Genomic DNA, 24,842 nt, shown 5'->3' with positions numbered 1-24,842 from the left:
TTTTCACACTGGTAAAATAATGATTCAGATCTATTATTAAAAGCCCAAAATGAAAAAACATATTTATGACAGGCATGACTGTATGAAAAGGTCTGAGCAGAGCTGTTGGGGAGCACAAGAAAGGAGCCATGATAGGGAAATGAATCAACCAGAGTTTAATCTGTTCAAAAGTGGAAATTTCCAACTGAAATCTGACTCAAATACCGAGGAAAATATGGTGAAAGAAGTGTTTCATGAGACGAACCGGGACCTTAAATATTTAAAGTTCTGACCGCGACATCGACGTCCCTCCTGCTGTTTTGTGTCCTGGCTCCCTGTCTTTTCACCCCTGCTATTCGGCTCCACATCCAGACCTCATCTTTGCTCTGCCTGCTTACCCTCTCATCAAAAGCCAAAAAGAAAAGGTAGCTATTGCCAAAACAAAATGCTGAATGTGGAGCAACATTCCGTTGATCTGGTCGCTTTGTTGTTTTTTTTTTAAATCTTTTAGTTTTTAGCATAATTGATGCTCTGAAGTAATAGTCATACTCCATGAACCTTTTCACATTTTGTCATGCTAAAAATCCAAAGATAAGCAAAGGAAACAATTTAAGGTTATTTACCCTCATCGCCCCTACAATCAGATTGTATTAAGAGCGTCTGTAAAAAAGGATTACCTCAGGTATGCATAAATAGGCTTCATTTAAAGCCTTCCTTTGTAGCTCTGGCTGAGTCATTACCCTGCCGGACAGTCGGATCTCATTCCTCCCAGGATTCCACCGTAGCAGCTCCATCCATCCTCCCATCTTGCCTCACCAACCCCCTTCCCCCGCTAAAGTTTATCCAAAAGGATGGCATGTTCAGGGTGATATGCAGTGGTAGTTTTTCTCCAGACATATTATGTATGTAAGCCAAAGATTTGCAATTATAACATGACATAATGTGAGAAGGTTTGAAAAGTTGTGAACACTTTGGCAGGGTGCAGTATTCCACCTAGGGAAGAAAACTAAAGATTGCATAGTGAGATTAGATATGGTAAAAAAGTACTTTGAAGGATTAAAGACAATACTATTTTTTATTTATATTATGTAGTCTGGGCAGTGCTTTACCAATGAGTTCGACAGGGTTTTATATAGATTTGTTATTCTAGAGGTTATCAGATTTTTATACGTTACAAGTTATGCAGGAGGACTTTTTCTCTTTATGAACTTGGGTCAGTTTCCTCAACACTGAGGCTTGAATGTAAAGCCTGGAGCTCTGCAAAGAATTTACATAAGTATATAAAAGAATTAAACTTTATCAGATTGATATATGGATAATGGCTTATCATGCTCCTGAGCTTTAGATATGCAAAAACAGAACATTCATCAAGTCACTTATACCAACTTACATTGATCTGTTGTTTTTTTCTTCTTGCTCTCTTAAATAGAGTTTTAAAAAATGCCCTCATTGAAGCTGGAAAAAGATGGTTTGAATTTTGTTTTTTGCATCTGTAAATCTGTAAAAGTTGCAGCACTGGACCTTCATTCAACAATTAATGAGATTTATCTTTATGCTTTTCTAAGATTTCAGCAATGCAAAATGTTTTAGTTGAGCTTAATCCCAGGAATATGACCCATTTTCTACATCTGAGTGTTAATAGGTGTCATAAAAAGTTACACTGTAATGAGAGAGTTCACTAAATACACTGATATTATGCATCCTTTCACACTGCTTTTAGTTGGACCAAGCAGTCCTATGTAAGTCTGGGTTGAATCCTCTCAGGAAGTTTGTTTTGTGTTCACTGGACCCAGAGCCCAGCCTGTACATTGGCCAAAGAAATTGCTGAACAGTAGAGCAGATTCGAAATGCTTCCTGGTAGGCTGCCTCACTAAACAAATTGAATTCCAGGAAGCAAAGTGCACAGCTGCTTCAAAAGGAGATCAGAGGCGTTTTAGTGTTGCCAACCTCGACTCTGTTTCCCAGCCTGACTCAGCTGGATTGTGAACCCTTTAAAGGGGTCAGAGGGATGATATGCATGGGTGAAAAGCAGAGTGATAAATATCAGGGCTTGGAAACTGTACGTCTAAGGTTAAATGAGAAATGAAATGCTTTTACGTGTTTTATTCATACTGTTCTCCTACTTCTGCACTGTTAATTAACAGCTGTTTTTTTTTTCTTTTAAAGTTTTTGTTTATAAAGAACGTGTGAGTTTAAATTGCCACAATTAGACAGAGGTTATTGTCATTCCCTACATTCTTTACGCAATGTCAAAACATTTTTTTTTTTTTTACTATTATTTTGTGCCATTTTACCAGAGGGTTTTCATTTGCAGTGCTTTGCAAAAATATTCATTTCAAAATGTTTCACCCGGCAGACACAAACTACAATGTGGTCTGTTGGGAATTCATATAAAGACCAACAAAAACTAGCATGTAATCCTGAAGTAATGGGAAAGTTAAAGCGTGGCATCTATTTGTATTCAGCTCCCATGAGTCAATTCTTTGTGCAACCAACAGCTGCAAGTCTTTTGGTTCATCTTTCTAGCTGCTTGCATAACTATACTGAAGATTTTTGCCCAATTTGTTTTTGCAAGATAGGTGAAGCTCAGTCTGTGAGGGTTAAATCTGGCCCAGCAGCATGATGCTAACACCACCGTGTTTCGATGTAGGGACTGTTTGTCCAGGTTGATGTGCTGTGTTCCTTTTTGGGCATACATACATTTTTTATTTCTAGTTGATAACAATGGCAAATAATTGCACGAGGGTTGTTTTACTGTTATTAGATCAAAGAGGGTTTAATACAAAGCAAAACATGCTTCAGTTTTCTCTTTTGTTGAATTTGAATAATTATCTTAATTTCAAAAGTCTTTGTTGGTCTTTTTAGATAATGAAATGCATCAATTTATATCGTAACACAAACAAATGTGAAAAACTTTAAGAAGTATGAAGATTTTTGCAACTCACTGCAGGTAGACTTTCTCATCACTGAAATTACAACTGTGCTAATCTAGCCTGTCGCCAGATAAAGAACTTTAAATGAACTTGAATTTTGAAGACATTATTTTTCCCTGACTGAAATTGTATTTTATGATCGAGTTTTTCTTTGTTTTGTTGTTGTTGATGCAAATTTATTAGGGCCATATTAGCTGTCAGCTTAGATGTAAATATATATTTTCCCATTAAGACATGTTGCGTAAATGGTGCCATCACCATGGCTGTAGATCAGATTATAAACTTGTGTTTTTAAAGAGAATGTATCACAGTCTGGCCTTATTATATATTTATTACAACGGCAAAATTAAAATGCAAATAATCATACATGAAAATCTTATAAAACTAAATGAAGCAAATGGTAAATACATTTCGGATCTTGTTGCTGACTGTTTACTAAACAAAAGGCAATAAGTATATGTTTGACATCCCCAAACCACAGCCAGGGTGTAGGCTGCATCCAAAACCTGCCTGTAAATTTGCACGTCTAACGGTCACTTTATTTATGGCTCATGCTTTTCTTCACTTGGGGGAAAAAGAATAATAATGTGTTGCACTTTGAGCCCTGCCTAAAACATTAGATCTCCTGTGAAGGAGGAAATGTGTAGGAAGTTGTGTCGCCTTTAGCTAATTAAATGTCTGCATTTGGGAAGTGACACCTTACAAGTCGCCACTGCTAAACCAGTAAAGGTGGATTTATCGGTAACCTCAGGATGGTATACTATCTATATATATATAGATTTATATAGTCACTTTTATTTCAAGTATCTCTTTACAAGGAAATGTTCAACAAACCAAACCGTTTTAACCGAAATGCTGCCACTGTCAGAGATATCTGCTGATATTACTGTTGCTATCTTAGCAAAGGCACAGACACTATTTTATCTACGAATTTGATGGACAATAAACCAAATGCCAAAAATGTTGAGGTGTTTTTCTTTTTACCCTGATTTACCAACTGTTAAAAAAGCCTTACTATCTCAGGCATCAAACAGTCTGAGTTGTGATAACACTTCTTTGTCACTAGAGGTCACAATTGTGCCATAGTAGGAAAACATGGGTCACATTTTTTTCATTTTATCACAAATTGTTTAGCCTGCAGAATTGTTTAAATAGTTTCCATAAGTCTAAGTACAACAGACTGAATACCAAATCTGGAATTTTCCACATTTTCTCCAAGAGAGAACCCATTTTGTGGTGAGTGGTCATAATGTTATTAGCTGCTGATGTTTTTTCCCCAGTGTGCTGCTGATCAGTTAATTACTAATTTATGGCAGTTTATCGCTGTATATAATTGAAGTAGGCTCTTTTTTATATATATATATTTTTTTGTTAATATTGGAAAAAGATATTTTAAATATTGTTATTTAAATGGAATTTTATGGTTATTTTCAAATAGTTTCATGACTCTGAATATATATTTTGTAGGAAACAACAGCAACAACATGAAAATGCACTTGTATAATCCAAGACATGTACATTCCATACAGTCTGACCATCTAAACTCTAACTACCAACAGGAACAATAGTTTCTGTCAATATTTTATGGATATTTGAAATTGAATATCCGCTCACAGACTGTCATATTTTACATATCTACCATGAGGTTGGTAGAAGACTGAATTGCAATTTAATCTATTTTACTTTAAAAAAAGCCTCCAGTTCTTATGTGATTTCCAAAATATTTGTGCAGAGGTTCACGATAGCTGGCATCTTATATGTTTTAATACAAACATTTACTTTGGAACAGTAAACCTGTAAACTGTTGTAACCAAGCTGATAAGGAATGTGCAGAAACATGTGGAGGAGGAGCAGCGCTGTCCACAGACATATTGGGGGGCAGGTGCTCAAGTAGAAAAAAAGGGGAATTTGTGCAGCGCATAGCACCGCTCGGCTATTTCAAATGATTAGCCATATTCTGTTTGATAAATGTCTTTCATAATATTGAACACTCTACAGGTTGGTTTTCAGATAAGATTGGTAACAACAGAACACAGTATAACGAAACATTATTGTCTATAAAATAATTACCAATTTTAAACCATTCAGTTTTGATGAGAGGGGGGTTTGTCATGCAAAAGTATAAAAGTTAGCGGCTTTTGTAATAGTTTTTAAATCCAGAAATGGGCCACACATCAAAGCTACAGTGTTGTTGTTTTTTTTAAAGAAATCACCATTATGGCATTTCTTTGGTTCAGTGTGAAAAGGGCAGGTGCTCCAGCACCACCGGGTCTATATCTGTGCACGTCCCTGAGGAGGAGCTACCCTGGTTACTCCATAATCAGTCTGGCCTTTTCCTAACATCTCATTAAAAGATGCCAGTAAGCAGCTCACAACCACTCTGAACTATCTGATCTTTAGAATGCTGTATACATGAGTAAAGAGGAGAGAACTAAACAAATGTAGAAGCTTGGGGGGTGGGAAAGGTTGCTTTGTGATGGCATAATATCTATACTAAATCTGCATATAATTATGATCTATAACAAATTTTATAAAAGAAAATTAGGATTGTATAGTAAATAGTACATATGTAGATTTTGTTTAGTGTGGGCTTTGTGTTTAGTATTTGTTACAGCACTGTAAGCGAAAGGGGGAGAGGCGCAATATGGTCTTAGGAAAAATAATTTTCAGGACATTTAAAATGTAAATTATAAATAGGAAAAAACACTTAATTTGATGAGAAACCATTGAGTGTTCCAAGAGAGTTATCCCTAGAATTGCATCTCTCCCTATGCATATAATGGTTAAAATTTCCACACACAAAAAATAACTCACCCCCTCAAGCAGCATGATCATTTACATTATTTTATTGCTGATTTTTAAGGAGGAACAAAATATGAAACTCAAAATGCATTATAATGTATTTTAATTCACACACTTTTAAATATAATCCTCAAATGTATACAACATGGAAAATATAAAAATAGTAGTAAATAGTAGTTCAAAAAAAGAAGAACTGAACTTTACCAATCCACAAATATAGTCTAGACGATAAATATAAGAAACTACACATAAGACAGCATGGTATAACCAGGGGTGTACAAAATATTTTAAAGATATAGATATTCTCTGTATTTTATAGACAGTAATAATCGACTCTGATGTTCAGAGTAATACAGTGGAACCCTTCGTATGATCAAATCTTAAATATGTTGCATGAAAAAAATATTTAAAGATCATCAAGTGTAATTGTTTTGAGCCTCCGACATGTACCTGATAGAGCCAGAGGCGTAGCCTGAACATTTTTATCAGGGTGGCCAGGCTCAATGTACACTGAGGGGTGGCCAAAAGTGGATCGGCACCAGAACCTCAGGTTTTCCTCTTCCAACAGGAAAATGAACGAGCGCAACATCGATATTTTCAAAATAAAGACAATCTATACTTTCCTACAGCCTTTGCTTACAAATAGACGCATATATTTAAACATCCATGGTGTCTAAATAAAAGGTATAGTGGATAAAATTCTTTCAGGTTTGAGTTCTGGGGCGAACATCTTTTCCATTGTCATTACTAACCTACTTTTATCAATAATACTTCGGCATAAAATTGATATTTACATGTACTAATATCTATATGAATTGATTATTTAATACGTTTTTATTAAAATACTTATTTATCTGATTTTACCAAAGACTCATAGATGACTTGCAGAGACACATTATTTTCTCTTTACTCCATATAACTAAAAATCTAGTTCTGAAAAGAGCATTAATTCTGTATTTATCATCTTTAATGTATTGATTAGCATAATTAACCATAGAGTTTTGTTGTCAAGTAATTGAGAATATATTAAAAATTTTAATGGTTTGAATATTGAATATATAATATAGTCTGTATTAGAGGTGGGCACAGGGGTGGCCAAAGGCCCCCCATTTAGCTCCGCCCCTGGATAGAGCCTCGTATACACTACGTGATAAAACGTCTTGCCGTACCTGCAGCCCATTGGCCGGTAACCAAAGCTCCGCCTGTAAGCTTGCACGGCGCGTGACACCTCGTCGTTTCTGGTCTCAGAAGCGGAGCTGCGCGTGCGGTCTGTCTCTGAAGGCTACGTGGAAACTTCACCTGAGCGTCTATGATGGAAACCAGACAACAAGGTGAGTCGGGTTCACCCTCCGCAGGTCATCGCCCTTCCCCCATGTTTTTAATAGTATTCAAAGCTTTATACTACAGCTTGCTCAGCACTGGATTGTAAACCCTGCAAGTAAAAGGTTGTCACCTCTGAAACTGAGAAGCACTATAATGACAGAATAAATATAAAGAAATAAGAAAATGATAATTTGCTTACCTTACAGTAGGAATCTAAACTAAGTTTTATGTGCTATTTATGTTTTTAGACTGGATTAAGAAGCATGGGCAGAGTCCCCAGGAAATAATTTGGACTTTGTTTGAGCTCCATTAGGCTATTGGTGGATTTTATTTCCTGGCTTAGAGGATATCTGTTGTTTCTGTGTTTTCAGCTTTTTTTTAAAATTATTATTATCTGCTTGCTTTCCTGCAAGTTAGCTTCCTCTGAGCCCCCATGCAGAAAAAAACCCCCTGATGATTATGTTGTATTGCTTTTAATTTTGTTTAGAATTTTATTTTTAGTTCTTCAATAAACATAAGCGATCAAAGGGAGCTTTATATGTCGTTACACACTCAGTGGGATAAAGGTGTGTGTATCCAGGTAGGTAATTGCATTCCTTTGCATTCCAGGATTAAAAGAGTGGTTGTTTCAGCAAGCAGGAAACCAAAGGAGGCTCTTAGTCTAAAGTTTGAGCCAGAGTGGGGGAAAAAAAGACAGGTATTGTTCAAAAATGATTTGCATTACCTTGTTGAAATGAGAAATTCCATCTAACCTTCTAGGGCAGTCTGGTCGTCTTGTTTGTTGTGTATTAAAGTCTGGGGACTGAGCCCTTGTTGTTCAGAAGACTGAGTTGCTGTTTATAGCATTTACAGTTTGACTTGACCTCTGTTCAGCTCTAATTCATTTTCCCCAGCCTTATGACCAGCCCCCCTGGCCTCTGATTTAGTTTAGCCCCATGACCATCGGGCCAAATTGGAGTCTTGTGACCAAATATATCTGACTCCAACACAAAGCATAGGGAGACACTTGGAAGAATGAAGAGTAAAGTAGGAGCTAAATATTCGTAATTTATCATTACACTGGGTCGGTGTTCATATTTTTATTAATTAGGATTTTGATTTCCAAAATTGCATATAATATAGACTGATGGCTTTATTTTCAATGTTTCCTGTGAAATTCCACTTCCTTCTAAATCACTTTAGCAGTCCGTTGGTCAAATGTGGAAGTAGAGGAGCTGATTGTGAGTGAAACTGGCTTTTTGCTGGCTTGTTTCCTTCTGTATCGTAATGAGGTTTTATCAGCAACCAGAGGTCACTTAGTCTAAACTTTGATGACCCACTTTTGTTCCCTGACTTCAGGAAGTTAAAAAAAAATAGACAGAAATGCAAGAATCAGGTAAATCCTCTTTGACAAGTTCAAGAAGGTAAAACTTTTGCAAGATGCAGAACACAGATAACCTGCTGAGAAACAGACCTCACTGCTCCTGACAGGATGGAGAGGAAAAATATTAAATCTATATATTCTCATGCAGGGAAACCCCCTGCATAAGATGGACCATTGACAGATACCTTAAGTGGCTGATATGACAAACTCCTACCAATGCTTAGAGAGGTCCGGGCTGAAGGACAAAACAGAAGCACTGATCATTGTATGTAAAATACTGGCAGGAAAGGAATAAACGGAACGTCATTAATAAGTGGCTGGTATACTGTAAAGAAACATCTGTGCAGAACACAAACTGGAGACCCCCAGGTCAAAATGGGAGCCCACTTCCTAAGGGGGTGTAAAAGGCCAGAGCTAAGGTCCTGTGGGACTTCAATACATATAAGTCAGACACAGCCCTAGCGATGCTCCTCCTGTTCATCCTTGCAGAAAGGCGGAGGTAGCGGTCCTGCTACTGGATTCTTGCCCTCCTACGGCCTTCTCACATCTCCTGGTGTACTGTCCTGCCTGCTGACAGTACCTTCTTACCACAGCTCTCATTGATGTGCCATCCTGGATGAGCTGCAATACCTGAGCCACTTGTATGTGGGTCGTAGAGTCTGTGTACAACCTACAACCTTCAAAAGTGACCCAAACATCAGGAAGCAGGTGCTGAGAAGTGGTGTGTGGTCCCCACCTGCAGAACTACTCATTTAAGCCTCTGTCACACCTTGAAGATTTAGCCAACGTATGCCTGACGTTCAAGAATGTTCTAAAACGCTTGCATACGCTGAACTTTCTATATATTTTTCAATTTTGGGTGTTTACATAAAGTATTCATAACGAGTCCAGAGCGCAAGTCCAACGACAGCTTAACTTATGCGTAACGCACAGCAGCGCGATGCCCATGAAGTGTCACAAGCCAGTGTCTTTCCTCCTGGGAACCCTCTTTTTGTTTGGAAAACATCAAATACGTTGATATGCATTGGAGATAAGTTATTGATAAGTTACACATAAATTTTGCACAAGTTACTCATAGGTTTTCGATAGGCTAGACACCACAGCTTATGAGGAATTTACACTTAACGTATGTCAATGATCAGATAACTTACCTGTAAAGTGCAGATTAGACTTCTGCAACCGCACACATCAAATGTTGCTTGGGTCTAGTTTTGGTATGCTTCTGCACCATCGGTGTGGAATTTCTAGGGACCCACAGCAGTTTCCCACCAAAGCACAAGGGGAGGCCTATTGGAGAAGTCGCGAGAACTTCGGCGGATGGTCATGAGAACTTCGGCGGCGCCGGCAGGAGTGTTTATCGTCCAAAAAAACAATGGCACGTCTGCAAGGTATCGCGGTCATGGAAATGATCTAGAGTTGCTAGACATCGAAGAGGAACAGTTTTTTTAATAGTGCGAAACTCCTCGATTAACCTTTCATCATAGTTGTCCATTGCAGTTGTTCCTCGGTTTTTAAAAATGGCGCGCCCCGGCACCGAATCGAGAAGGACGACCACACAGACGGCCTGAAAGGCATACCAAGGACCAATCACAGCTGCTTTTTGTCTGTGCACTTCCGCCTAAGGTCTGCGTGGGTTTGCGACCGTCCGACGGTTAGTCAGGATTTTTTTTTTGCTGTGCGACGACTATTGCAGAGCCTCTGCGCGGGGGTGTGGTCGCGCACAGAGACAGATTTAAGGGTTGCAGAGGCTATGCATCAGAAGTATAAATTGGCCTTAACATAGGGACCACGTATGAGCATACGCTGGCACATGTCGGGAAATTTTGAGCCATATGTCGACGTGTTTCAGCGTGTTTCAGGGTGCTCATAACTAATACAAAACGTACCCATAACTTATCCAACGTATGCCAGCGTTTTTTGCCAGGTTTTCTGTACGTCAGGAATACGGTGGTCTAAATCATCAAGGTGTGACAGGGCTCCCTATTAAGTGTGGCTTGTTAATTCCCAATATTTCCCAGCTGTTGTCTTTTCCAATTTCACAACAGCATGTGGAATTGACTGGCAATCAGTGTGGACAGTTTGATTTCACATAAGATTTGATGAATTGAATTGATTGAAATTATATTGTGTTGTTTATGTAGTCCCTTTATTATATATATATATATATATATATACCAATAATCCTAATCTGCCACCTTGCTCTGCTACAGAGTTGTACTCTAGTGTTCTGAGTGAAGCAGTGCTGGACTGGGCCAGCTTGGGCCCAGGAGAGGAATGGGTTGACCCAGCAACACATGAAGGAGAGCTGGGTAAGACTTGACTCTCTGAGTGAAGCAGAACAAAATCTGCACTGAATCACTGTGAAGCAATAAAAAAGCATGGTCCCAGCATGCCTAAAATTCCTGCTCCTGTATGATTTAGTGTTTATTTATTAAATACTTGATAGAATTATTGAGAATGAACTGAGTGGCAAAAAAATACAATGGAAGCAAAGATAAATATTTAAGAAAAGCTTTTTCAAAATGAATCTTTATTCTTCCATTGGTTGTTCAAGTGAGTTATCGTTAATTGTGTCAAATGAGACACATTTAAAAAAAACATGGATTGAATTAATTTAAAATTGACTTAACACTTGATCGCATCTGACCAGTGATGCTTACATTTTTTTTCTCTGTTTTTTTTTAATATATATATATATATATATATATATATATATATATATATATATATATATATATATATATATATATATATATATATATATATTTGATTAAACTCCCACTTCCAGTTTGGTTCTATAAAGCAATCAGCCACCAGCGTTTTCCTTTTTTGATTTGAAAGACCAGAAAGTTGGGGCTTGTAATCACTTCACTTTTAGATGGATTCAAAGCCATCTCCATAAATGAACGTGCAGCACATTTACTTCTGTTATAATTTGACTAAGAAACTTAAATTGTCGTAAATCTAAATCAGCAACCCTCAAAGAAAACACGAAATGTTGGTGCAAGCAGGGAGAATCTTAATTGGTAGTTTCTCTACTTAACCACTGTTGTTCTTTACAACATCTTAACTGTGTTTTAGGTAAGATCAAGGTGTTAATACTTCTCCTAATGAGGCACTATTGTGTGGAGGGATTAGAGAGGTCTTAGTTCATACTTTGTATTAACTGAAGCAACAATAAGTCCACCTTCCTCAGCCTTGTGCATTTTACCGATGAGCCTGTTGACAGCCATTTGAGAACCCTAACATATTCAAAAATACAAAAAATATTTATACATATAGACAATAAGTATTTGAAGTTGACAGGCCTGGACCAGTAACTATCCATTCTAAACATACACAATTGTCCAAATACCTCAACTAAGATTAAGATACAGTAGTAGAAAAGTATAGAAAGAAAGATTAAATAAACCAACATGAAGCGTTTTTACTTGAAACCTTTACTTAATATCATGTTTAATATGAAAATATTAAACCAACATGAATCTAATTTTGAAGGGTTAGATTTTATTTTAGCTACAGCATTAATCATTTTTTGTTTTTATCTTTTAAAAGAGTATATTTTTAGATAATCTTATAAGTTTTAGTCTTAAGGCTGGGTGTAATTAACTTATATTGTATTTATACACAATATTATCAGACTGATAATCTCATAATGAACCATGTATAGATTAATATTATTGATTTTAGTTGCCCATCATTTTCACCTTTTTAGATATTTCAGAAGCAGTTTCCTTTTGGCAAGAGGTCCCAAAATTTTCCCTGGAACTTGTAGGAAGCAAAGTTTCTCACCACGTCTTTTATTTACTGCCTTGTCCTTTACGCTGCATGTTGGGTTGGAAGGCGCCCAGCTCTGTTGGCAACAGGTTCTATGGAGACCAGTCGACCTGCTGACGTTAACGTCATCCTGGTTCATTAGTCGTCTTCAGTTTCTTCTGATGCTCTTAAAAATATTCTGAAACCGTCTTTTACTTCCGCTAATTTTTTGTGCTTTGGGTAAAAAGTTGCCTTACAGCACATCTTACTGTCTGATTCAGTTTTGTAGATTATTATCAGACTTGACAGATTTGGAAAAGTATGATTTTCTTTTTTTTTTTTTATATCGATTCTAGGTCTGGATAAGTGTTAATACAGAAATTAATTATGGAAATATCCTGTTCTTTATTTTATCCATTATTCCAATGCTGTGGTTTAACATTTATATTCACCTGACATGCTTTGTCACATCACATGCAAATTAATTTTCTACTTTTTTAACCAACTGATTGCAAACATTAAAAAACTATAATTTAGCCATTTTACCCCCCGTTTGGTTTCTAGATAACCTTGAGGTAAACCATCACAGTTTAAAGCACTTAAATTGCTACCGTTTTACGAAATATATCTAAAAAAAACTATCAAAGTTTACAAGGAAATACAAATTCAGGTTGTTATAATCCATTTTTGTCTTTGCAAGTCCAAGTTGATCTAAGGTGTCCAGGTGCAGCCAAAGCAGGGTCCCTCTATTAAAATCTGAATGATCAGATCTTATCTTGCTTTTGTGGAACACACTGAAATGAATGTGAGAACCCTTAACTTTGTATCTAACAAAATTATACCAATTGGTTGCTCTTGTTTTTTTCTTTTTCTTCCAAAACAGAAGTCTAAGTACCACTAATAGTGCAATACCATGGCTCCCATAGTGCACAAACATTAAGCTCACTGTCTGCCATACAGTACGCTATATTATGCGTCTCTAACTTGCAGTATGCACAGAATGCCACGTTGTTCCTAAGGCAAAGAAATGCACTAAATTTTTTAATAGTTTAACAGATTAAAAAGTCCTAAGGAATAGGAAAATCATAATTTACTCAGCAAACTGTCCCCACATGAGGTTGACCAATCAGCTGTCAGACTGCAGCAGGCAAAGTATTTAAATGAATATTAACTTAATCTTAGACCGATTGTCATGTTGGTTAGATAAAAACAAATCTCTATCAGACTGCAAATGTACTCACCTGTAACTGTGCTCAGGTTTGGATAAGTTTCACCGTGCCGGTGGTGAGGAATCCAATCGAAAGAGCTCATATGGGGAGGATTTGGCCCCATTGGTCCAAAATGGGGAAAACCTAACAGACTGGGGTTACTCCTCGACTCAGATGGAGGAGCAGTGGTCTCATACATCAGGGTGCCAGACTGACAGCTGGGCCATGTCTACTACTTGGGACATGCAGCTAGACAGCACAGGTAAAAAGGGACCTAGACTAGAGCTTAGAGAGTAGATAACCTTTTGAGTTAAATTACATAGCTAAACCCATTTACAGCCTGCTAGAAAACATGCTTATTTACTTGGGGATATAGGAGAGAGTGACTGCCGTTATTTTTAGTCACAATATAAATGATGGAATATTATTAACAAGATGTGTTAACTACTTTATATTACATCGGAAAAGAAGTTTAGATTTTAATATCAGGTCACTAAAGTTCTAGATAGTTTTAATATCTATTAAAGAAATTCATAATATGCTGCTGTTTTAGTTCCTCTTTTTGTATTGCATGTATAAGCATAGAAGAGAGGGAGTTAAAATGTAACACAGCCTTAGCTTGCTTGGAAAATAGTTTAGAGACAGCAGGTTTCCAAAGATGTGACACATTAGTACTTATGCAACAATGGTATGTGTTGCAAAATGCACGTTAGAATTATTCATTTAAGTTGGTTGCTTTAAGAATCACACTGACCAGCATACTAAACACTTATTAACAAAATCTGAAAGTAGTTATAAGATACAAAAAAAATATATGTTTTCTGTAAAAATTTGATGTTAATGTTTGCGTTATTAGCTTCTTTTTTTTTTACAACGTCATGTAAATACATCTGCAGTTTTTTAAAACGTCTAACAAGCAAATGTTCCACTAGGACTCCCGACTGATTTGTTTCCTTTTAAAACCTCTTTTTATGGCAACTACTAAATGCACTAGAACATGAAAAGCCCCCATCAGAGCTGCGGGATTTTAAAATTCTCACTGTCCTCCCTGCTGTGTAATGTCGGCTGAAGTAACTCCATGTTATAGAAGTTCTCCGGTTGAAGTGAAAACCTGCATGCTGTGATTGAGTTAACTGGTTTGAGTCGTATCTGTGTTGGTGTGTTAGCCACCCGTGGTGCTACTGTTTCCCTTTAAAGGATATATAAATGCATATCTCCTTTACCTGACCCTGCTGTCTCCTCGTGTTTTATAATGCACTCCGATGAAGAGAGAGGACGCCTCACTGCAGGTACAGTAAACCGCTTCCTTGTTCAATCGATCCAAAACCACTTTATGCCCAAAGCACCCTGAGGCTACATGTATTTTTCACACAGCCATGCTGCTCAATGCTTAATATGTTTTTGATTCAATTATAAGTGTCTGGTTTCTGGGGGTCAGTTAAAAAGTGTCGATTTTATCTTGAGGTTTAAATTGTCCTATTTATGTGGTTTAAAAGCTATTGGTGTGGTGGCCATTTTTCAGTTCCACGTAGAGAACATCCATCCGTTCCCAAGCTGTTTCTGTGAGCTGTCAGTCAGCTGGATGTGATGGTTAATGGCAGGAATGTTTGTCTGTCAATGTTTGTTTTAAAGGTTCACAATATTCCCCACTGTGTTGTTGTTGCTTTAAGCAAATGGGCTATTGCACCCTTAATATTTTTTTTTCATTAAGAAATTGTTAAAATGTTACATCTAACCTCCAATTTTCTTTCTTGCATACAAATGTGATCATTTGCAGCTAAAACAAAAAAACAATATAACCGTGTTTTAGTCATTCAACAAGATCGCCAAAAATGCTTTTTCTGGCAGAGTGAAAAAAGTGAGCACTTTGGTGATCCTTTTTGTTGCCATCAACCAAGATGTTAAGTTACCACGACGTCTGTGTTGAATCAGGATCTGAACTTTCCATCCTTGGCGGGTGTATTTTGTCATTGTCATGTAACTGAGTACATTTCTGTTTCGACTTTTTTCCTCCTAAAACATGACCTTACATTTTCTCGATCTGATAAAAACCAGGATACATTATAGGTCCTGAACTGACCAGGTGCTGCTGCAGCAAACATCCCCAAAACTTCACACTTTTACTTCCATGCTTCTCAGTTATCATGAGTTTCTTTTCCTGGTATGCTGTGTTTATGTCACATGCATGTCTTGTTGAACTGTTCCTCTCTGGAGAACTTTAGCTTGGGCCTTCATGTTATTCCAAAAAGCCAGATTGTCATTTTTGTATGCATTTTATAGAAATCAAACTTTTGCAGAATATTATTTTACCAATTCGCTACAAAGTATTTTACTATTATCATTATTTTTTCTACAATCAATTGGGATTTTTTTATGTCTACCCTCTTATTTTTTGTGCTTCTTGTTGTTTTCTGTGTATACCCTCTGACCTCTTTGATAACCGTCGATGAACGATCCATCCCTGAGGAATTAGACAGCATCTGGTCAGTGTAGGTTTTTGAGTGGATGTCAGACTGTAGTGTTGGCTAGCAGAGTTAAAGCAAGATAATCCACATTAGCCAAGGCAGATTAAAGCCCTGGAGGCTGCAGCCACAGATTACATAACAGTCAGAGATGCAGCCAGACATGGAGAAAGGACAATCGCCCAGACACTGTGAGGCAGGGAACAATTTACACGCCAAAGAATGGGAAGACTTGAAATCAGAAAAACATAGCAGGGGTTTTTCCTGTCTTCTTTGGCTGAATAACAACTGAACACAACCCTGGTATTGTTTAATCTGATTTAAAATGCAGTAAAATGTAAAAACTAGAAGTAATACAAGCTGGAAGTAACTTGTGTTCCTCTAAAAGCAAGAAGAAACAAATTCATGACTTGATTTCCTGTAGCCTGAATTCTAAGAACATGCATTTACTGAAAACTGAACACGACTTTAATGGCTCCAGATTTCATATAACCAGAGATCTCCATGAATGTCTTTCATTTTGAACAGGTTTTCTAGACTCTCAGCCTCTGAGGGAGGCTGATGAGGATTTGGTGTCAGAAGTCAGCCTCAACAACACCAACATAACAGAGGAGGAGAGAGAAGAGATTCTGCAGGAGCTGACTAAAGTATACAGACGCACAAATGAATCATGAGCCGGATTGTCAGTTTGAATAAAACTAACTGTATGTTTTTTTTGTGTGTGGTCAGTTGGAAGAGGAAATCAGCACACTGAAGCAGGTTTTGTTGTCCAAAGAGAAGCAGCACTCTGAGCTCAAACAGAAGCTGGGCATCACTCCTCTCAGTGAGCTCAGGAACAACTTCAGCAGAAGCTGGCATGACATGCAGAGCACTACGGCGTAAGTTAATGAGTCTGCAGCTCCGTTCACCTGAATGCTCTGCTTGTTTGCAGTTCAATAATGTCTGAGGCAGAACACGGGAGACTTGAATGTGCTTCAATAGCACAAAAAGTTAAAACAGTCTGAGATGATTAGTGGTCTATTGTCCAACAGTCAAAAGAGACGCCCAGTCCACACAGTCTGGTTTCCAAACACTCATTAAAAAAAAAAAAGGAGTCTAGGAAGAAAAGGATTCACTGTCTGGCATGTTTGCGGCTTGTTATCTGCACCCTGCTTTCTGAAACAGACAATTGTTTAACTGATTTAAAAACTCTGCTGAAGGCTATAGTTGATCTCAGAACATGGCTAACTGAATGCACTCTGCAGGCACTTCCATCAATTAAATGTGTGTTGTATTGGTTTCCTACAGTGAGAACAAAACCCTTGATGGTTTTCTGATTTTTGTTTTTTCCACTTTGAACACATGGCAATGATACCTTTATCATAAAGAGTTAGTTACTGTGGTTTTTGCCAGGTTATATATAGGTGTGCACAAATCTACGGTGGCCAGGAAGTGCAAACCAACAATACAACTGGACTTTTGTTTAAGTACCTGGCACATCGTATGGTATGCAAACAGCTGTCCGTTTCCACAGAGCTCCAGTGTTATTGCCCTAATTATTATGTTTGTTGAAGAGAAATCCTTTTTGCAGTTTGCTTTTCAGATTCCTGCAGGCTGATGTGTACACAGTGTAAACATGACATCATTTCTACGATTACAGCGTACTAGTGACCCTCATTGAAATATTGTATGCACTGCTGCAGCATATCTGGTTCTTCTGTGTGTTTTGTGCGATTTAAAATCTTTTGTGTGCCACAAAATGGGCAAAACGCATCTCGATTAGCGTCCATCTTGGGTCATCATAAAGGCTCCCATTATCACTTCCAGGTAAGCTTCAAAGACAGTGCTCCCCTTTCAGCTGCTTTTGTCATTTTTAAATTTGTTTCAAGATTTTTGAAAGTGTTTTGCTTGTTGTTAATCTTGTATCGTAGGTTTGGACTTCCCGGCCACCGTACAAACCAGTTGTTGGCATTGGACCAGAGTAAAGTTGAATGATGTTTCCTTTGATTAAGGAAAATTGCAAATATTACTAATTCCATTATTTTAACAAAAAAGTTGCTTTGCAGTTTATTGAAGAACAGTAAAGTGATACAGACTGACACATGCTAAGCATGTTACAGATTTGTTTTTGTACAATAGTTCAAAAACATTTTATCATAAATGTGTATTACTCATTCTTTTAATATTGCTCTATCACAGGTACTATACATTCTCAGTTAAATACATTCTTTTTAAGAAGGGGCTCTGTACCAAAAAAAAAAAACAACCCACAGATTCCTTTATGGTGTTTGAATCGTTCTGTATACAGATAAACAGTCAACTGTCGCAGATCAGTGATAAAGCAGAGCTTTTCTCAAGACAGCAAGAGATAAAACAGGATAGCCTCTAAAGGCTGCTTCTCTTATCCAGTTACACTTTACTCTGAGGATCACTTTACAAACAGCCTCTGCCTCATCTATAATGCACCAGTGGGACCAGAGGAGGATGAGGTCTTCACTCTAGGTAACAGAGACTGCGTAAACATGCTGTATTTTATCCAGATGTAATGCAAACCCACATAGAAAGGAAGCGTCAAATGTTGAATGAGGGGCCTGTTCTCTAAGGGTAATGACTCGATGTCATCATCTGGTTTTGACTGCATGATCTGATTAAATTGTATCTGTAAATTGTCTTCATATGATGTGTGTTGTGAATTGGTGCTATATAAGTAAACTGAATTGAATGGAATTTGAAAACCATAACAAGGTTTATAATTGAAGCAACGTTATTTTATTTAAGCAAATCATCAAACAGAATCTAGATCTTATGATCAGAAATCCCCTGAGTTGGCAAAATATCTTTTTTAATTCCCATGGCATAGGCATTTAGTCGATCTGTTTGCGCATTTGTAGGACTGATATATTTAAATGGGGGTGGGAGAAACTGAACATGCGCTAAAATGACCCCATTGTCAAATGCAGTGTATGTCCTTGTGTCTTTTTCAGATACAAGAAGACATCAGAGACGCTGTCCACCGCAGGACAGAAAACCTCAGCTGCTTTCAGCACCTTTGGGAGCGCCATTACCAGAAAGTTTGGAGACATGAGGTAAAGAATTACATCACAGCTTAAAAAAAATGAAAAAGCCTTTGTTTTCATTTTTACTTTTTAAAGCAGAATGTGGTAAATAAAGGGAAGGAGTTATTTAGAATCATTTTTTTCTTCTCATCAGCAACTCTACAGTTCTAAATATACAATGTCTACAGTGGATGACCTGATAAGACATTTATAGATGGATAAATAGAAGTTCTATTAAGATTATCCAGTAAGGTTTAAGTTGTATTGATAATTTTAAAGTTTACATTTCAGAACTTATTGTCCAGTAGAGGCTAACTAGATAAATTAGAAGTCTTTAGTTTAAAACAATTTTTTTTGGAAAAGAGGAAATGTCCCCCCCTCTTGGGTTCTACAGCTAAAATAACTGCATATATCTCATCTTTACTATGGCTGGTTTAACTGTAACCTTTACAAAAACCTTAAAATGTTTAATTATTGGGCCGTCTGAAGGTCTGTTGGGTTTGTTTACTCTGGTTTTTAAACCTTTTGGTTCAACTAGTGTCTTTAGACTATTTCCTGCTTCATATTCTGTAGTATTTTTGTTTTCAGGGTTTTTCTTTTGTCTCCACTTTTCTAGTTCTCACATTTGAATGATGCTTCACAATATGCCATCGTTCTGGATGGGCTAAACATAAGAATTACTTTAAAAAACAACCAAATTCAAGAGAAAAGAAAACTGCAAGGAGAACTTTAAAGAGCCTGGAGTAATATTTATCATAACGGGTTAAAGATTTTAAAACCTTGAAATAAAAAAATAAAAAAATCGAAATTGCAAGCACCTAAAGAAAGTACCGATATGTCTTAATTTTCTTGACAAAATTGCTAAACTAAACTAAGAAAATGTAAGATCCCCTTGAGATTAGCATATGTTAGCTTAGCTTAGTTAGTGTTAGAGCAGTTATTAACATTGTTCAGCGTTGGTTAGGTTAGTTTGTCATAGTTAGGTTTTGTTTGGTATGTTATTTTATTTTTGTTTGTTTAGGATTATGTTAGGATGACCTCAGTGTTGTTTATCCTTAGCTCAGATCACTGTTTGATTCAGTAAATTTTGTTTAGCTCAGACTTTTTTAGTTTATGTTACACTAAGTTGAGTTTGGAGTTTGTTTATTTTTTAGTGTCCTGTCCTTTTCTCATAATCTGTGGAGGAAAACTGTCCTATTTTTGTTATTAATAATAAAAGATGCAAACCGTGGTCATAAAGTCAACCACAGAATTTGGTTGCTAAATTTGTACTTGCTAAACTTTTTTTTTAGATAAAAGCTGTCAGCATGTAAAAAGAGAGCAGATGAGCCCTTTTGCTTCATAACTGCAAAAAAACAAAGAAAAAAATGTGGTCTGTAATCTTTAGAGAGGCAAAACTTCTACAGGCTCATCTATACTAAATGATGAATTTATTGACCCAAATCTGGCGTCAAGGTGTCCAAACCTAGTTTTACTGTCCCAGTGTCCTTCAAAATGTTGTCTTCTTTCACTCAAAATAATTCTCAGTATTTAGGAACTTCTAAGAGGAAACAGAAGTACAGACGCCTCTATTTGCTCAAAGTATATCACTGATCTACAACGCAGACCTAGTTGGACCTGTTTTACCCATACACCACCTGATTCACTTTACTTCCTAGTACATTTACATCTTGTCTTGTTTTTGATCTGTCCTTACCATCTCTGCATGACAGAGACCAGAGTGGAACAGTTCAGGAAAGCACATTATTATGTAAGCCAGCATTAAGCTGCTTTCTAAGGGGGCTGAAAGGCTCATGGTAAAGCCTGTCTCCTTCAGTCACTCTCTTATCTCTTGATTTCAACAGACTGGTAGTTTATTTCCCCAATAGTAGGAATAAAAAAAAAAAGAAGAAATTGCTTGTCTACTTAAGGCTTTCTTCTTTTTGGTTAAAGGAAGGTCAATGTCTGGCTACATTAGCGGGAAGTGATGTACAACAACTTATCTCAGTTGTTTCTGTATTTTAGCATGGCCGGTTTAGAGTTACTGTTTCCACGCAGGTATATTTTTAGTTTACTTTTAACTTTTTCTTTTTTTGCTGTGGGTGTTTAACATGTATGCAGTGTATCAAGCTTTTTCATTGCTTATCCTATCTTGTTTTGTAGTATATATGAGTGTTATTTTTTCACATTTAACAACCTCTGACATTACACTTTTTATCTCCGCAAGCGTAAGAATCTGACTTTAGATTGCTGCCCATTATTTCCATTTTTGACAAAGTTATCCCATATTATTGAATCAAATAGAAACAGAATAGATTATAATAGATAATAGAACCATCAAAAATAAATTCATGTTTTATAATGTAGTAGGCTGGTGAAGATTCTCAGTCATCCAGGTCATAATCATTCAAAATGACATAAAAAAAAAAAACAATCCACTGGACTTTGTTTCCAAGTTTGATCCAGGAAGATTTTTCAATTCAAAATGTCAGAAATAGCGTTCAGTTCAAGGCTTTATGGAGTGGACCAAAAACAAAGCTTTTGTTTTGGCTTAGGAAACATCCATATTGAACCGACAAATGGTCCGCTCCTTAGGAATGGGGGTCGTTTGGGTTCTTTGTTAGCCTGTAATACCCGATATCTCTCTAGGGGGGGTTTGTTAGAGGGAATTGTTGAACAGGCTGAATTGTTCAGACGACCGCCGTTCCAGGTGCAGACCTGTTTGTCCGGAAGAAAAGCTAGTGAGCATTAAAGACACGTAAAAAAGCCCTAAAATGTAAAGAATTCAGTGTTGAGGTGCCACTTTCTGCTAAGTGATTAAACCAAGAGAGAATAGGAGGCATAAATAATCTCACTTTAAATGTTCTGTTTCTGTTTGTTTCACTTTTTTGAAGGATTTTTTTCGAGCTTGCTGTGCAGTGTGTGTTGTGTCTTTAAAACTGTTCTTGTAATTTTAATATGTTTTACAAGTGACTAAAATCTTTCTTTCCCTTGGTTCCCTACATATTAATCATATTGTTTTATCTATGTCCTTTTTCTCTTGTTTTGGATTTCAGAATTTCACAGAGCATGATTGTGATAGAGGCTGTGTTTAGTCTTTTAAAAGCATCTAAGCTGTTCTTTATTTCCCTCCATGCTTTCCAAGGTCCAACTCAATAGGGTAAGAATCACCCAGACGGTTATGTCACATTAGTTGCTTCTCGCTAAGCCTTCTTAACTCAGTATCTGGACGGCACCAGTTTAGAAGGCACCAGTTTACTCCTGGAGGAAGAACTCGATCAGCTCTTGATCTCAGCAAAGATGTAGTTTTTGGGGATTGTTTGTGGGTCTAAATATCTGCCTGGTTTGAAAACTTTTATATTTAACTGGAAATTAGACTTCTTTTAAAGCCAAAATAGAATCCTACTTTATCTCTTAAACAACTTCTCTGCAACATAAAACACAACCCTGTTGGCAAAGATGTGTGATATCTAAAGTGAGGCTGAGGGACTAAAGCTGCACATGCAAACTGTTGAGGTTGCTTCTGTGTGTAACCTTGGCTAATCATTGACTCCTCTCTTGCCACGCTGCCTGGGGACAGATACTCTGTCAGGCACTCTATGAGCATGCCTGCCATGAGGTAAAAACTCCATGCTTTTCTGTTTGCTTGTTGTTTTGTGTTTCAGATGCTTTATTTTAATACCTGAAATGTTTTCACACGTTCCCATCCTCTCTTATCAGTTACCTTTACTACTATTAAGTAATTGAATTTTATTGAGAAATTTACCTCTGCATTTAACCCATCCCCTTTGGGAGCAGTGGGCTGCCATCACGGGGAGCAGTGTGGTGTTAATGGTCTTGCTCAGAGAGCCAGAGTGACATACTGTGGGAGTGGGTTTTGAACTCACAACCTCAGGAGTCCAAACTCTATGCCCTAACCACTAGGCTGCCACTCCACTAAATTTGAACCTCACAATTGTATTACTGAATTTATACAGTTATATTTTCAGAATATGTGGAAAAAAATAAATAAAAAAATTCTTCAACCATGATCAAGATCTTCTGTGTTTTATCCACAGAAACTCACCCAGTTTCAAATCCTTTGAAGAGAAAGTTGAAAACACTGTTACCACCATCAAGGTAAACCAATTTGACTTTTTTGTAATCTGTATTCTAGGTGTCAAAAGCTTTCAGTTCATTTAAAGTGGGGTTATCTGGTACTATTTTAGACTTTTTATCATTGAGTATTAGTAAATCAAGACAAAAATTTCTTTGTGAGGTTCTAAAGGGTCTATGTTTATATCGCTTCTATTCAACGTCTAGATTATCCCCATAGCTCAGATTCTAGATTATTGTAACATTTCTGACTTTGTATGATGTTAAGTTCTCTCTGTATATATATTGTACATATACATATACTGCATATATATTTCTTCATGACTACATTTAACTTTCATTTCACTGAGTGACCCATCCGTTGTCTGTCAGGTTAACCTCATGGGGGGGGGGGGGACAGCAGCCCTCTAAAGCAGTCACTGGGTTTGAGTTTGGACAAACACTAGACAGGTAGCAAATAAAACCTATCCTGGCCAACCAGAGTCAGTCTATTTTAATGAAAGACATGCATGTTTGTGACGTAAGACAAGAACTTCCACCTGTTGTGTTCCTCTTTTGCCTCATTAAACAGATAACTTATTTGGCCTTCTTTGGTCTTAGGCCTGTTTTCCCGTTTCCACAGCTTTGGTCATTAAAAGGCTTTTAGGCTCCACACCACCCTAACACACAAGTGATCAGTCTGATTCAACAGCAAGTCTCTCTGGCTAAGAAGTTTCTTCTCCCACGTTCCAGAGGAAGCGTGAAACAGAGAGCTAAACTCTATAATCGCTGTGTAATTACTATCATACGGTGTGACACTGAGAACACATTATTTATATCCTCACCAACAAACTGTCTTCCTCTTCTTGATCTTCTGCGTCTGTTTTGGTTTTGGAACAGCTTGTTCCTGCTAACTGCTATCCTTTGGGTTAAAACAACCATCTGCCTACAGTAGTATGCTGTTCATGCAGTAATTGTGGCAATAAAAAAGGTTTAGTCTGCTCCAATCCACGGTGTAAAAACTTGATGCGTTTCTTTTCTCCTTTTCTGCATCTCCCTCCGATACCAGACCAAAGTTGGAGGCACTGGGACCGGCGGCAGTTTCGAGGAGGTCCTCTCATCTGCAGCCAACGCCAGCTCTCAGGACACGCCCACCAACAACCTGACTGACACCTCGGAGAGACCATGCTAGGACTCCGTCTCGCTCCACTCACAGCACATTGTTGTGGATCTATAGAATTTAAGACCAAAGTGGAAAGCAGTGTTCTGATTTTGCAGACAAGTCCTTACTAAATCCTGCAAGTGCGATGAAATTGCTGGCAATATAAATCTATTTGCTTTTGCTTTAATTTTTGGAATCTGATAAAAAAAAAGAAAGTGGGATCTCATAAAACAATGAATTTGAGAAAAAAAAGTCATTGTTTTATAGATTTAAGCCTCTCGGTTACAGCTGAGGTTCTATGAAACAAGGAGCTCATATCTAACCTTAAAGAAAATCATACCATTAAATTCATGTTATTGATCAGGTAAATCTGACACGTTGCTCCAGGTTCAGTCTGTTACACTATAAATAGTTCATGTTTTAGTTGAGAGCAGATTTCTTTAAAAAGTGGATGAAACTTCCAGTCAGAGATGATGTGACACTACCAAACCTACGCAATTTTTTTAACTAACTAAAATACTTCACACAACGTTGCTCCCTTTCATTGTATTCATTTACAAGTTAGCCAATATGTGTACAAAACAATTTATTGCAACAGTTTCTAAGAAAAAAAAATGAGGATTTAGTAAATGTAGGGAAGATTCACTGCTTTTTTTCTGTCAATCTGTGTGGGCTCCTTATAGCTTTGCCATGAAAGTAGCTTTGCATCAGTAAATTCATTTATTTTTTAACTGTTTAAATGTTTTCAAATGATGGATTTCTTTCC

At 37.2% G+C, this 24,842-nt stretch overlaps 1 protein-coding gene across 8 annotated transcripts; it reads left to right on the top strand.

Moving 5' to 3' along the window:
* Positions 1-6,919: 6,919 nt before the first annotated feature.
* tpd52l1 (tumor protein D52-like 1) lies at positions 6,920-24,278 on the top strand. 8 transcript variants are annotated; one of them, XM_015395387.1, is made up of 12 exons: positions 6,926-7,045; positions 10,611-10,709; positions 13,414-13,626; positions 14,633-14,653; positions 16,355-16,473; positions 16,556-16,704; positions 18,790-18,891; positions 20,866-20,898; positions 21,986-22,000; positions 22,421-22,459; positions 22,899-22,959; positions 23,984-24,278. In XM_015395387.1, the coding sequence occupies exons 1-12, from the start codon at positions 7,024-7,026 to the stop codon at positions 24,104-24,106; spliced, it is 996 nt and encodes a 331-aa protein (XP_015250873.1). In that variant the 5' UTR covers positions 6,926-7,023; the 3' UTR covers positions 24,107-24,278. The 8 variants fall into 8 exon arrangements, with proteins under 8 accessions (XP_015250880.1, XP_015250881.1, XP_015250873.1 ...); XM_015395391.1 differs by lacking the exon at positions 13,414-13,626; XM_015395389.1 differs by lacking the exon at positions 20,866-20,898.
* Positions 24,279-24,842: the final 564 nt, after the last annotated feature.

The sequence above is a fragment of the Cyprinodon variegatus genome, unplaced genomic scaffold (genome assembly GCF_000732505.1).
Source record: "Cyprinodon variegatus isolate N-32 unplaced genomic scaffold, C_variegatus-1.0 Scaffold738, whole genome shotgun sequence".
NCBI classification, from domain to species: domain Eukaryota; kingdom Metazoa; phylum Chordata; class Actinopteri; order Cyprinodontiformes; family Cyprinodontidae; genus Cyprinodon; species Cyprinodon variegatus.
Note: the sequence above shows the minus strand (reverse complement) of the source record. Positions and strands in the feature narration are given on the sequence as shown.